The sequence below is a fragment of the Podarcis tiliguerta genome (genome assembly GCF_965153285.1).
Source record: "Podarcis tiliguerta genome assembly, chromosome: 1".
Lineage (NCBI taxonomy): Eukaryota > Metazoa > Chordata > Lepidosauria > Squamata > Lacertidae > Podarcis > Podarcis tiliguerta.
In genome coordinates, this window is record NC_139534.1 from 3,614,183 (window position 1) to 3,628,699 (window position 14,517).

The window sequence follows — 14,517 nt, forward strand, 5'->3', positions numbered from 1 at the left end:
TTAGGTTTTGCTGAAGATTTCCTATTTGTGGAACCATTGTGCACTTAGTCCTAGAGTTGGAAGTCTCTTTGTAATTAAGAACACTGAATGTTTCTGGTACCCCCAAAGCGCACATGTCATGTAAGCACCCAGGAGGGAAGGAGGGAAGGCTTCTACTCTTAAGGCTTCAGTGACTGCATTAAAGGCATAGAGTGGTAGCCTCCTAGGTCTCCACAGGGCTCACATAGCTTATTTTTCTCCCAGTGAACCCAACACATCCGACTGTGAAGCTGAATTTTTTAAACCTTCTGTACCGGAAGTGCAAGTTGAACTTGGGGACATTTTGTAAGAGAAGTGAAACTAAAAGCAAATAGCACCAGAATAAACAATGAGGAAATAGACTAACATTTTTAGAAAAATCGTGGTACTGTTATGCTTTGTAACATACAGGAATTTATTGTTGAACTGGTGCTGCTTATGGACACCATTTTTTGCAGTGTTCTTATGACGCCAATTCCTTTTCTTTTCTATTTACATTTAAATCAGAAATTTCCTTAACACCACAAATCAGTTAAGTAAAAATAGTGCATTATACATCTGTAGTCTTTGCTGGTGTTGTAGCTTGTTAGTGCAATTTTGGTGGGCAGGTTATGTGTGGTGAAGTTTCACATTGCACCTCTGTTTCCATTGGCTCCTCACCTGAGCACACAACCTTGCTGTTTTATTTCTGGTAGCAAAAACTTATAAGAATGTGCCTGTTTCTAGCAGTTGCTGTATGCTGAAGGTATACTTGAATTTCAACAACCCAGTTAAGAGAAGCTGTTCTCTCTCAATCTCCACACAGTACTTATAAGGGATTACCTTGGAGACTATAATCAAAATACACACACAATACAAGGAGAATCTTGCAGAAGATCTTATCATTCTTGTGCGATCTTTAGGTAAAAATCTAAAACTAAAACAAAAAAGCACACAGCTCCATTGTGAAATTTTATAATGATTGCTTTTGCACACTTTTGGGTTTGTTTAAGTTGTATAGATGCAGAAATACTTGCCCAGAATAGAAAGGGCTAGGAAAGAGAGATTGAGGGAAGGGACAAATAAACATTCCCACCCCAATACATCCACAGATATGGATGGCAAGCCGCAGAATAGCAATGAAAAAACATGAAAAAGCGGCCCTGTGGGAGGCAATGTACCAAATAGGCACGCAGAAAAATTAGACCCTTTGTGATAAAAGGCAGGCCTTGACCTGGATGCACCCATAGACAGAGCACATCATGCCAAGGTCATAGGAACTCAGGCAACTGGGATGGGGGGGGGGGGCAGAAAAAAACTGCTCCAAGGCCCAGCTCTCCCACGTTCACTTAAGAATGACAGCTCTTAAGACACAGTCTTTATATTTTTATCTGGAGGCCAGGAGGCATGGTTTCCTCTGATATATGCTCCTTTTTATGTGCTATTTTGTTGATTATAAGAGAGTATTTTGTTATTGCAAATAATCTCAGCCTGTGGCTTCTGCCCCAAAGCAGCAGTGATGATCCTGAGCTCACTGAATCCAGTAAGGAAAATGTGTGCACTAGGATATTAGAACTCCAGGAAACATTTTTGGAAAAGAAGCTGATTCTGCATTTACAATATTTGCGGCAGTTAAGAAGCTACTTCTTACCAAATCCAGAGTCCCCAGTATTCTGTGTGAACGGCTTTAAAATATGACTGGAACTTTAGACAATTTGGTGGTGTTTTTTTTTTTTTTTTTTTTTTAATGTAATAACTATTTTAAAGTTACGGGCATGAGCATATGTTTTTCTTTTAGATGCTAACTAAGGATTAAGGCTGTTTCTGTCTTTCATCCCACTCATTGATCTGATGGCACAGGAAGCAGTGGATTTTTAAGCAAAATAGAATACCTTCTCAACAACAACTGTTGTGTTATCACACTTTGAATTGTAGGAGCAACATAAAATTATTGGAGATATTGCTGAGGTGATATGGGCAGCCCCCCCATGCATGGCAGTATTTGCCAGAGGTGTAACCTGCTGCTTTCTTTTCCTCTCCACCCCTTTCTTAGGTTGGCATAGGACCAGGTGCCGGTTTCAATGTTAACATGGCATTTACTGGTGGTCTTGATCCACCCATGGGAGATACAGAATACTTGACGGCTTTCAGGTAATCCTCTCTGCTTTTCCTGCCTATATTTCTCCCTAAATGTGTCCTTTGAGTTGTTGTATGTGTGTTTGTGTACACACACACACACACACCTCTCTCTCTCTGTGTTGAGTACCTTGCTGTTCTGAGACCAAGTAATTAAAGCTGACTGCAAGTGGCAAGGTACTGATGCAATGTGGAAAGACTGGCACATGGACACTGTTCACCAGCACAATATTGATAACCCTCATGCATGCATTCATGTTATAATAATGAATAGGATTCTTTCTCAAACAGGAAACACAGTGAAATTGTCATTGTGCATAACTTTGTATAGAAAAGCCATTTTGTACATTTTGCCATTTTATGACACAATTTTCCAAAGTTGTTGTGACCCAGTTCAGATGATCATTCAAGACTTCATAAGCCATGGTTTATGAAACAACCTCAGGTCATTGGCCATTCCAGGCTAGTTGCTGCATGTTGTCTGCTTTAATAGTGCTAATAATAAAAATTGATTTCAGTTGATCTGGATTTACAAGCAAAGCAAATTTCTACCTTATTGTTAGAAGAACAGGAGACAGAGGGTGGTATTCCATGCTAGTCCTCCTCATATGAGACCCATTGAAGTTAATGGGCATGATTAACTTAGGTTCATTAATTTAGTGGGTCTACTCTGAGAAGGACTCAATTAAACACAACCAAGAGTAGTAACCAAGAAGGTAGGGAAGCAGAATAGAAAGAATGTCCCCTGCCAGCACAGAACTAATTGCATTTTCATCCATATTTAAGTAATTTGTTAATACCTATCTAAATTTGGTTCCACAATGCGTATGTATTCTTTACTTGTTATTCCATCACCTCTGATGGGCCACTTTGGTCTTATTCTGCTGTTTCAGTGAATTCAAGTAAGTAGAGCATTGCTTGATCAAAGAGTTTATAACCAGATTGGAAGAAGTTATTGATGGAATCACAGTTCTCGGTATCATAATTCTATGTATATGCTTTCAAATCTCATCAAAGGAAATCATAATACACAGCACAGTCTGGAATACATAATTATTTTATTGAAGTTTTAACTAAGGTCTCTAAAGTAAGAGCTTTCAAGTATCCATGAGCTAAGTAGCTTGCACTACTCAGGTGTCTTTTGTTTTTAAAATGGAGAGCCATAATGTATAGGTTCACTTGAGATACGAGGAATTTTGCTGTACATCTGTGCTCTGTACATCGTTTACATGCTACTCCAGTATACCTAGATGTGAGCACATCATGCTAAATGGGCAAAGATTGCAGTTAAGCTCATCCTCCTGTGTACTATTGTGCTACATAGTGAACCTATTTCCTGATATGGGGAGAGTTTTAGGAAAGTACTTTCCATGATGTATAGGTATAGATAATACCAGAGGAGTGAATACATTCCCTACCTCTGATTTATAGCATCATATGAGCATTGCAGATCTATGCTTCCCTGTCAGATGGCTGTGGTTGTCATGCTCATCTCGAGCCACATATGTTAAATGAAGAAGTGTGCAACGCTAAATCAAGGTACGGCCATTACTTTCCCTTCAGCAACAAACAGTTGTAAAGACCAGTGGTTGAGTACATGTCTTCACAGCAAACTGTTATGGATCACTTACACAGTGAGTTTTGTTTAGATTATTGTCACTTGGGAAAAAAAATATTTTAAGCTAGCAATATCCCTCTGTACACAGGGACACATTATTAAAAGATTGCATTTTTATTCTGCATTGTCTTCAAGGATCTCCAGACAAGAGATATGAACCGCATCTCCCCAGTCCTTGCTTGGCTTTCTAACCAGCTTTAAACCTCTTTCCATTTGATGGGGCACTTATTTGGAAAACAAACTGAAAAGGGGCATGTCCTGCACATTTCTAGATCATGCTCTGTTGTCTTCTAATTAAGCACTTTTTATTTATGATGCCTGTAGTTGTTTTGCAGTTTGCATGAGATGCAAGCTTTTACAAGAAGTAAATTTTTTTTGATAACGATTGTGGCATTTACTGGTAGGTAGACTTGCCAACTTTTATTGTTCCCAGGTTTTGTTTTGCAGTCGTACCTTGGATCCCAAACGCCTTGTGAATTGAATGTTCTGGCTCCCGTACGCTGCAAACCTGGAAGTGAATGTTCCGGTTTGTGATCGTTCTTTGGAACCCGAATGTCTGATATGACTTCTCCAGCTTCTGATTGGCTGCAGGAGCTTCCTGCAGTCAATTGGAAGCTTCACTTTGGTTTTGGAAGTCAAATGGACTTCCAGAACGGATTCTGTTTGACATCCGAGGTACCACTGTATTTTGCTAAAACTGATATGAAAAGCTTTACAATTATTTTGAATAACTCTCATCTGTTCCCTTTCTTTTACGGTGATCCCCCACAAAGCGTTACTGTGGGGTACTCAAGCCTGCTATACCTAAAAGCTTAGTTCCTGCTTACTGCAAAGCACCACAGAATACAAGCAGTACATAGGAAGTTGTCTTCTACTGGGTCAGGCCATTGAGTCATCTAGTTCAGCTTTGAGTTTTGAGTTCTGTCCCAGCCCTACCTGAAGGTGATGTGGGTTGAGCCTTCTACCTGCAAGCCAGATGCTCTGCCTCTGAGCTGAGGCCTTTCTTTAAGAGCTTGATCAATTGCACTAATAGTTCCAGTCTGTTCCTGAGACCAGATTTTATTGTCCACAACAGGTGACCTCTGTCTTCTCAACAATGTTCAGTACAGAAGTCTGTGATGCTCGTGTATTGAATGATACTGCCACTGGCCCTTGCCACAAAAGAACCCAATGCATTGCCAGTATCCTTTGGGCAATCTCCACTTTTTCTGGTCTCTTTGAATACTTCTAGAGCTTCACCTTACCCTGGTTAAGGAATGAGTTATTCGTAAAAGCCTTCCTGTGGATTTTACTATTGGTGAAGGTGAAGAACTTAAGTACCATCTTGGATAGAGATGTCGCTGTTGAAGGGCAGACCCTGTTGCCCTGTGACTGGCCATCCACTTCAGCCAGGACAGCCCTGAGTTTGGACCAGGGCACTTGCTGGATGCAACTAGCGACTTGTCTCTGAGCTAGATGTGTCCAGTGGTTTCAAAATATTTGGATCTTGTGCCATATTGAATACAGATAACTAGGTGTCAGCATTGCTATATAAAGCATAAGTATGGAAACACTGCATTCCTCTCCAGTTCCCAGCTTCTCCTCCTCGCTTTGCTGCAGCTTCCACTTCAGGCGAGGAATAGGGAGTGCGCCCATTCACTGCTGCCCCCTGAACCACCTGGATTGAGCTTCTTTTGAAGTGTGGATTTACATAGACGTTTTCAAATACATTTTTTCTCCTGGGCTTGTAGCTTCTGCTTGTGGCAGACAGAACTTGCCAGTGCATCTCTCTCTCTCTTCCCAGCTGGAAGAACAGCTGGGTTAAGGCAAGTGTTGATGCCCCAGATGACAGTGGTACTGGAATGGGGGTGAAGGAGGTGAGAGATGACAGATATGTAAAATGGGAGGGGGTAAAGATCTAAGAGGTATTTGTATGCTAGAGTGCTCCCCACTTCCACGTGATGATAACAATACACCTTTTGTTCTCCCTGCTGCTCTTGACTGTTGCCAGGGCCTCTCACATTTCCAATTCTACTGCAATTCTAAGTATTTGAATGCAAATATTCCCTGAGAAGAGGCACCAGCTTCAGTCCTCTCAAATGGGCCATGGGCAAACCAGAGTGAACGGTTGCCTTCTTATCTGTGTCGCCTAGTCTTGACTCTTGCACCACTGCATGAAGCCAGCCTTGAAGAAGGCCACACAATCTGGGCATCCACTGCCCAGCCTGGAATGTCAGCCAGGTGGGCCAGATCACCACGGGCCAAGCTGTCATCCCCCACTCCCTGTGGGGCACAAACCTGTGCCTGCTAGAAAAACGTAGGATTGCACACCACATCCATAGAAAACAATTCCAGCAGTCCATGCCTATGTGCACATACCTTCAGCCTGGAGGTTATGCTGGAAACCTGTTTAATCTTGTGCCAAGTCCCCATGCCCCATGATAATGGATTGTCAAGTGGCCTTTGAGGTTCATGACCAGCTGCTTTGAAAAACCTTTTCCTGATTCATTTTAATGTAAAAAGGTTCTTTGAAGTTTACAATTCACAGTCCCCAGAGAGGCAGAAAAGTGAAGTGAATGGGTTGTATTCCCCCCCCCCATCTTATGAGGCAATGCATGCCTTAAAAGCAGCACCTTGTTACTCTGGCCCATTGAATGCCACGTTGCATTTCCAAAGGATCAAACCAAAAGTTGAAGAAAAGATAAGAAAATTAGCCCTAATGAAATCCAGAAGCTGCAGGCAGTTTCACTATGAACTTAGAAACTCAGAATGCAGAACTGAGCTGTAATTCAAACCAGTCCAAATGCAAAATTCAGATGCTTTGAAGTCTTCAGATGAATCAGTGGAGATCCTTTTGAGCTAGGCAAAGATACACATGCCTTCTCTTTAACTCCTAGTATACTTTGTTCATGAAAAGGTAGCTGCCGTCTATGAAAAATATAAGAAAGAAAATATTCTCTTCAGCTGCAGAATGTCAGTGGAATTACTATATATTCTAATGAAACCAGACACTGTTATGAAACTGGAGGCCTTTGGCTGAAATATTAATGGGTTAGTTGGTGTCAGTGTGAGAATTTCACTCTCTACCACTTTACCCATTGTTTCTGGGTCTCCTTTTTACAGGCACCTGAGGCAGGTGAATTGTCTTCTTCACCCACTAGAATGTAATCCAGAATCATGTATTCAAGAACACAGTGTTGGAGCTAGTCCATCAAGTTAATTTGCTTTTCTTGACTACTTTTGAATATTCCTGTCCCAGTTTTTAAATATGACTTTGGGTGCAAGCCAAAACAGTACAAATCAAATTATTAAAAATGCTTAATCTTTTGCAAAGGGGAGTTTCATATGGATCCAACACATTGCTTGATATTCTATTGGTACCGAAATAGAGGCCCGAAGTTGATTACAGTGGAGGGTAGTATCTAGAAATGTTAAAATTTCTAGAAATTTTGAAGCCATGGAAAGAAACTGGAGGCTTGTGGTTTTTTTAAGGGAAACTGAAATTGGGGGGGGGGGGGGTTGAAAAATACGCAGTACTTCCCACCCCCGTTTTTAGTACCCTTTGCAGAATAAAATACTGTTTGTTACATTATGAGCATGAAATGTATTATATATAACTTGGTTTGCCATAAAATTATCATGTTTGTGATATAAAAAGTACAACTTAGTCAAAGAATAGTTGCAAATTGAATTTACAAAACATGTTAGAGATAAAGCTATTAGCTGCTAAAATGTAAGGAACCCAGCATCTACTCACATTTGCCAGTTTATGAGGAACAGTCAAAAACAATAAAACTTAAGAATCCATCAGCATTGGAGATGCTCCTTCAGGTATACTGGGGCGAGGCTGTTTAGGGCTTCAAAGGTCTGCACCAACACTTTGAATTGTGCTCTGAAACGTACTGGGAGCCAATGTAGGTCTTTCAAGGCCAGTGTTATGTAGTCTTGGCGGCCGCTCCCAGTCACCAGTCTAGCTGCTGCATTCTGGATTAGTTGTAGTTTCCAGGTCACCTTCAAAGGTAGTCCCACGTAGAGCGCATTGCAGTAGTCCAAGCGGGAGATAACTAGAACATGCACCACTCTGGCGAGACAGTCTGTGGGCAGGGAGGGTCTCAGCCTGCGTACCAGATGGAGCTGGTAGACAGCTGCCCTGGACACAAAATTGACCTGCGCCTCCATGGACAGCTGTAAGCCCAAAATGACTCTCAGGCTGCACAGTTGCTCCTTCAGGGGTACAGTTACCCCATTTAGGACCAGGGAGTCCTCTACACCCTCCCACACCCTGTCCCCCAAGAACAGTACTTCTGTCTTGTCAGGATTCAACCTCAATTCGTTAGCCACCATCCGTCCTCCAACCACTTACCGTATTTTTCGCCCTATAGGACGCACCGTCCCATAAGACGCACCTAGTTTTTTGGGGGGGAAATAAAGGAAAAAAATTATTTCCCCCCCAGGCGCGGGGTTGGGGAAGCCCGAGCTTCCCCCGACCCCAGCCCCCAAACAGGCAGCTCTCTGCAAGCCGTGGGAGCCCAGTGCTGGCTCCCGCTGCTAGCGGAGAGGTCCGCGAAGCCTGGGCGCGCTGAGCTCAGCGCGCGCAGGCTTCGGCATGCAGGCACCTCTCCGCCAGCAGCGGGAGCGTTCCCGCTGCTAGCGGAGAGGTCCGCGAAGCCTGGGCGCGCTGAGCTCAGCGCGCGCAGGCTTCGGCATGCAGGCACGTCTCCGCCAGCAGCGGGAGCGTTCCCGCTGCTAGCGGAGAGGTCCGCGAAGCCTGGGCGCGCTGAGCTCAGCGCGCGCAGGCTTCGGCATGCAGGCACCTCTCCGCCAGCAGCGGGAGCGTTCCCGCTGCTAGCGGAGAGGTCCGCGAATCCTGGGCGCGCTGAGCTCAGCGCGCGCAGGCTTCGGCATGCAGGCACGTCTCCGCCAGCAGCGGGAGCGTTCCCGCTGCTAGCGGAGAGGTCCGCGAAGCCTGGGCGCGCTGAGCTCAGCGCGCGCAGGCTTCGGCATGCAGGCACCTCTCCGCCAGCAGCGGGAGCGTTCCCGCTGCTAGCGGAGAGGTCCGCGAAGCCTGGGCGCGCTGAGCTCAGCGCGCGCAGGCTTCGGCATGCAGGCACCTCTCCGCCAGCAGCGGGAGCGTTCCCGCTGCTAGCGGAGAGGTCCGCGAAGCCTGGGCGCGCTGAGCTCAGCGCGCGCAGGCTTCGGCATGCAGGCACGTCTCCGCCAGCAGCGGGAGCGTTCCCGCTGCTAGCGGAGAGGTCCGCGAAGCCTGGGCGCGCTGAGCTCAGCGCGCGCAGGCTTCGGCATGCAGGCACCTCTCCGCCAGCAGCGGGAGCGTTCCCGCTGCTAGCGGAGAGGTCCGCGAAGCCTGGGCGCGCTGAGCTCAGCGCGCGCAGGCTTCGGCATGCAGGCACCCCTCCGCCAGCAGCGGGAGCGCTCCCGCTGCTGGCGGAGAGGTCCGCGATGCCTGCATTCGCCCCATAAGACGCACCCAGATTTCCCCTTCATTTTTGGAGGGGAAAAAGTGCGTCTTATAGGGCGAAAAATACGGTAATCATTGATGTCTCTAAATGGTGTACACAGAATTCCAAACTATAAAAATAAATCCTATAAAAATTAAGCACCATAAAAATTCATCATAAAGCTGGACACTACAGGAATGCTAGCATTCCTCTCAAGATAGGGCAAGTGCCTAATATCTGCATTTTCTGGGGGGAAATTGACATTTTTGTTCTGACAGCCTGGATAAATGGGTCTTCACCACAATAATCTACTTTGTATGGTTTTAGTTTTGTTTTAAATACATTTGCTGTTTTTTTGTGTTTTTAAATGTTCTTAATTTTCTTTAGTGTACATCACCTTGAGATGGTTGTTTAGAAGGCTATTACTAAGTCAGTGATGTTGATAATAATCCTCCACCATAGGCTGCTGAGCCTCAAGTGACAAAGATGGATTCAGGAGCACTCCCAACAAGGAACCTGTTATTTCAGAGGGAGAGTAGTCCAACCAGGAATAGGCAAATGACTGTTCTCAACGCAGGAACCCCTCATCCACACTGCCTCTGTCTTCCTAGGGTTCAAGCTCAGTTTATTAGCCCTCATCCATTCCACAGCTGTATCCAGAAAATGTTCTAGCATACTAACGATACTTTGCCTCAAAACTCCCAGTCACCATCCCAGTGGCATTCATTGGCAACAGGATTGTGCCTAGTAGCACACCATAGCACAAGGACCGTGAGGCATTCTCGGAACATGGCCCTGCAGGAAGGACTGGAGCCCCTGTAACACAGTGCCCCCAACACCCATCCTACAGAAGTGGTCTATCTTAGTCAGTGGTATCAAAAGCCACAGGCAGACTGAGAAGCAGCGTCCCATTCTTGATACAAGCTGTCTATCAGGACCGAAATTTAAAATATCTATTTGAAGCTGCAGGTTCTTTGTAATGTTTGTTATTTGATACAACAGTGCTTTTCTAAAAGTGTATCCCAATTTGAGATGCTTGTCCTTCAATCTATTCAGATTTGTGTGAATGAAACATGCATTAATTCTCTCCCCCCCCCTTTATGTTACTATATCAAGATTGAAATCACAGAGATTTAACCATGCAGTTAAGTTCTTAAAACCCATAAAATCAATGGGACTCAGGCACTCCCACCTGGTGATTTGGATTACCATCATTAGCCGCAATCTAAAGAAATGTGATGGAACTATATCATTTTCTATGCAACTGTTCACAGATCTGAAGAACAAGCTACCTTTTACACTGTGACCCAAAGAACTCAAGAAATGCCCTTGTACACTGTCTGGTTTCCTTTCTAGTCCTTTCTTCCATATTTTGTTCTATATTTTGTGCTAAAAAGCACCCTTGAACAAGAGTCTATCTCATTGTAGCTGTCCATTCAAGAGCAAGGCATAGTAATGTGCTTTCTATTGTTCCTTTTTTTGTTACAGAACAGTAGTAATGCCTATTGCTAATGAGTTTGCTCCAGATGTTGTGCTGGTGTCATCTGGTTTTGATGCAGTGGAAGGTCATCCTGCACCACTTGGAGGATATAATCTGTCAGCAAAATGTAAGTCCCCACAGGCTTAAATTTCAGTGATCTCATTTTCTTTGCAAATTTACCCTGTTATCTGTTTGAGTTGTCTGTTTAATAATAACTCACTGTACCTAGACCCTTCCTACACTTGTTAGTTTGGGGAGGGTTTTTTTATAGGCACTATAATATAATTCAATCCAATCACACTTCCCTGTTATACATAGAATTCAGATTCCTTCTTCTATTTACCGTATTTTTCGCCCTATAGGACGCACCGTCCCATAAGGCGCACCTAGTTTTTTTTGGGGGGAAATAAAGGGAAAAAATTATTTCCCCCCCAGGCGCGGGGTTGGGGAAGCCCGAGCTTCCCCCGACCCCAGCCCCCAAACAGGCAGCTCTCTGCAAGCCCTGGGAGCCCAGTGCTGGCTCCCGCTGCTTGCTGAGAGGTCCGCGAAGCCTGGACGCGCTGAGCTCAGCGCGCGCAGGCTTCAGCATGCAGGCAACTCTCCGCCAGCAGCGGGAGCGCTCCCGCTGCTTGCGGAGAGGTCCGCGAAGCCTGGACGCGCTGAGCTCAGCGCGCGCAGGCTTCAGCATGCAGGCACCTCTCCGCCAGCAGTGGGAGCGCTCCCGCTGCTTGCGGAGAGGTCCGCGAAGCCTGGACGCGCTGAGCTCAGCGCGCGCAGGCTTCAGCATGCAGGCAACTCTCCGCCAGCAGCGGGTCCGCGAAGCCTGGACGCGCTGAGCTCAGCGCGCGCAGGCTTCAGCATGCAGGCAACTCTCCGCCAGCAGCGGGACCTCTCAGCTGCTAGCGGAGAGGTCCGCGAAGCCTGGACATGCTGAGCTCAGCGGCGCAGGCTTCAGCATGCAGGCAACTCTCCGCCAGCAGTGGGAGCGCTCCCACTGCTTGCAGAGAGGTCCGCGAAGCCTGCATTCGCCCCATAGGACGCACACACATTTCCCCTTCATTTTTGGAGGGGAAAAAGTGCGTCCTATAGGGCGAAAAATACGGTATCTAAACGTTATTATCCCATCTCATCAATAGCTGGTAGTAGCTTACAAATGCAATATAAAATAAAGACCTCAAAATAGCATAATTAAAAAGAGTAAAATGAAATTAGCAACAAAATGCAGTAAAAACAGCATTAAACCCAAAGACCTATCTAAAAAGGTAGATAGATATGGAGTCAGTGCTTTTTTCTAGACCAGGCATAGTCAAACTCCGGCCCTCCAGATGTTTGGAACTACAATGCCCATCATCCCTGACCACTGGTCCTGTTAGCTAGGGATGGTGGGAACTGTAGTCCCAAACATCTGGAGGGCCGGAGTTTGACTATGCCTGTTACAGACCAAAAGGTGCCAGAATGTATTTCCCTCAGAAGACCCACCCCAGAGCCCAAAGAGGATATCTTTTGGGGGGGGGCAGTGTCTCCTCACAAGCCAGAGGCAACTTCTGTCAGGCTTCACTTGTGGGGCTACCTCAGCCACCTACGCATGGAGGGTGGGGGTGGGACTTCCTCTTCCTCCCAGGAGAAAGTGATGGCTTGCCTGCCTGTGAGCCAGAGCAGCATGGGGGCTTGTTCAGCTGAAGCGTGGCTTTCCTGCGTGTCAGTTTGCAGAAGAGCCTCAGCAAAGCCGCCCTGCACCTCCATCTTGCCTGCCCCTCTCTGGAGCTCATAGAGGATACCCCCTTCAGGAGCCGGAAGTGCCAACGGGGTTTTGCTGAGGCTGGTCAGGTCTCTCTTCTCCCCCCCCCCCCCCCCAGCTGAGAGGTGCCAGATGCAGTTCCGGTGAGTTCCACTGGGGGGAAAGCCCTGCTTGTGGTGAATGTGCAAACCATAAGGGCTGAGTGTGCAAACCATTAGTTCTTCAGAGGTGTAAAAAGTTTTGGTTGAATCACAAAACACGTTAACAAATAATGGGTTGCAGCCAACAAAGAGATCTCTGGTGGGGAACACTCCTTCTGGGTGGTTTGTCCTACTTTGGTCCTCACCCTGCACTCCGCTCTCATCTGTGGCTCCTAGAAGCTGTCAGCTTGTGACAGTGGCCATAGCCCAGGTAACGGCTTTGACTGGTTGACTAAACCAGGTGAAGGGTAGCCAGTGGGTCTTAAACCCACGGTGAGTTAGGGACCTGTCTTGTGAGGAAGACTTCTGGAGTAAACCCTGAAGAAAAATCTGTACCTGCAGCCTTGTGGGATATCTCCAGGAGAAGAAAAGGCTAAGGAGTAAACCCTACACAGTTCTGGAGTGGAATCCCTAGAATGTTTGGATGGCAACTCCAGTAGCCAAGCTGGTGTCAAATATTTTGCTTTGCTTTGCACCACATCAGTGACCCTTGGACACACTGCCCAAGCTTGCACCCTGGAGAGGTCACTTTGGTTTTGCAAATGCAGCAAACCAACAAAGTTGCCCCATTTGCACATGGACTTCTGCTTGTGCAGTGGAGGTTTTCCTCCCCCCCCCATCTGTTTTGGCAGTTCCCCCAACCCTCTGGAACAAATTTGGAGTGGGGTGGGGAGAGCATGGGGGGGGGGGGCGTGTTCCATTGCATAAGTCCTTGTGCACACATGACAACTGAGTTGAATGCAATGCAATGTGATTAAATAAGTTCTACCAAATACCTTTAGAAGTAATTTTATTCATTTTTATAATGTTTCCAACTTTATAGAATAAATTAAATCTGTTAATTGTTGCCCTTTTTTGCATTTCTTGCATCACAGGCTTTGGGTACCTGACAAAACAGCTCATGGGTCTTGCTGGAGGACGAATCATTTTAGCTCTTGAAGGAGGCCATGACCTAACAGCCATTTGTGATGCGTCTGAAGCATGCGTTTCTGCTTTGCTAGGAATTGAGGTATAAAAACAAAGAAAGCAAAGTTGTTATTTATTATTTATTTTTACACACATACTGTGATATCAGTAATAGCATCAGTGATTATATTATAATCTCAGTTTGAAACCTGTCAGTTTTGTATTGTTATGTATTGGGCAATATTTTCTGTATAAGAACAATAATAAATCATACTAAAATCCCCAAGTCACTCACACTAAATCTTGATAGTGAGAAGTCTGGAAAATCTAGTTGATTTCTGCAGTCGAGAAATACGTTTGGACACTGGAGTTGCCCTGAAATTTCCCTCTCCTTTTACTGGCCCCCTTATTACTATTTCCTGCTGTATGGGCGTAGCCAGGATTTTTGTTGGGGTGGGGCGGCTGAGCTTTTTTTGGGGGGGAGCCACAGAAGGTATTCAGCTTTTTTTAGCAAATAAAAGTTCAGATAGCATAGCTTCTGCCGGGGGGGGGGGGGGAGGCTTCTGCTGGGAGGGCAGAACCTCAAATAATTAAGTACTTTCAATGCTTTTCCATAATGTGTGTGGATCTAGGGGGGCAGCTGCCCTCCTGCCCCTCCTTGGCTATGCCCATGTCCGGCTGCAGCTCTTTGCTCTTTTCCTATTGGAGTGTACGGCAGCTATATGAGAGAAGCTCCAGGGATACCCTGGCAAGGTCCAGTGGGCCCCTGGGGGACATAGTTAGGACTACACTCATATTTTTCATACTTCCCAAAATGCAGCCCTCCCAAACTTCCAGGTCATCACATTCTGGGGAAATAAATATGACGTCCACAATGGCAGTCATTATGAGTAGTGGGCCTCAACAGCTGCTTGAGCAGGCTTCCTCAACCTCAGCCCACCAGATGTTTTGAGACTACAATTCCCATCATCCCTGACCACTGGTCCTGCTAGGGATGATGGGAGTTG

The 14,517-nt window shown here is 45.8% G+C and overlaps 1 protein-coding gene across 9 annotated transcripts in view; it reads left to right on the forward strand.

Moving 5' to 3' along the window:
* HDAC4 (histone deacetylase 4) overlaps positions 1-14,517 on the forward strand; it is a 123,351-nt gene that overhangs the window by 97,278 nt on the left and 11,556 nt on the right. For all 9 annotated transcript variants that reach the window (XM_083401021.1, XM_083401022.1, XM_083401020.1 and 6 more), the window contains 3 exons: positions 2,051-2,148; positions 10,675-10,793; positions 13,480-13,613. In XM_083401021.1, coding sequence (XP_083257147.1) covers positions 2,051-2,148; positions 10,675-10,793; positions 13,480-13,613 — 351 coding nt within the window. The remainder of the gene's footprint in view (positions 1-2,050; positions 2,149-10,674; positions 10,794-13,479; positions 13,614-14,517) is intronic.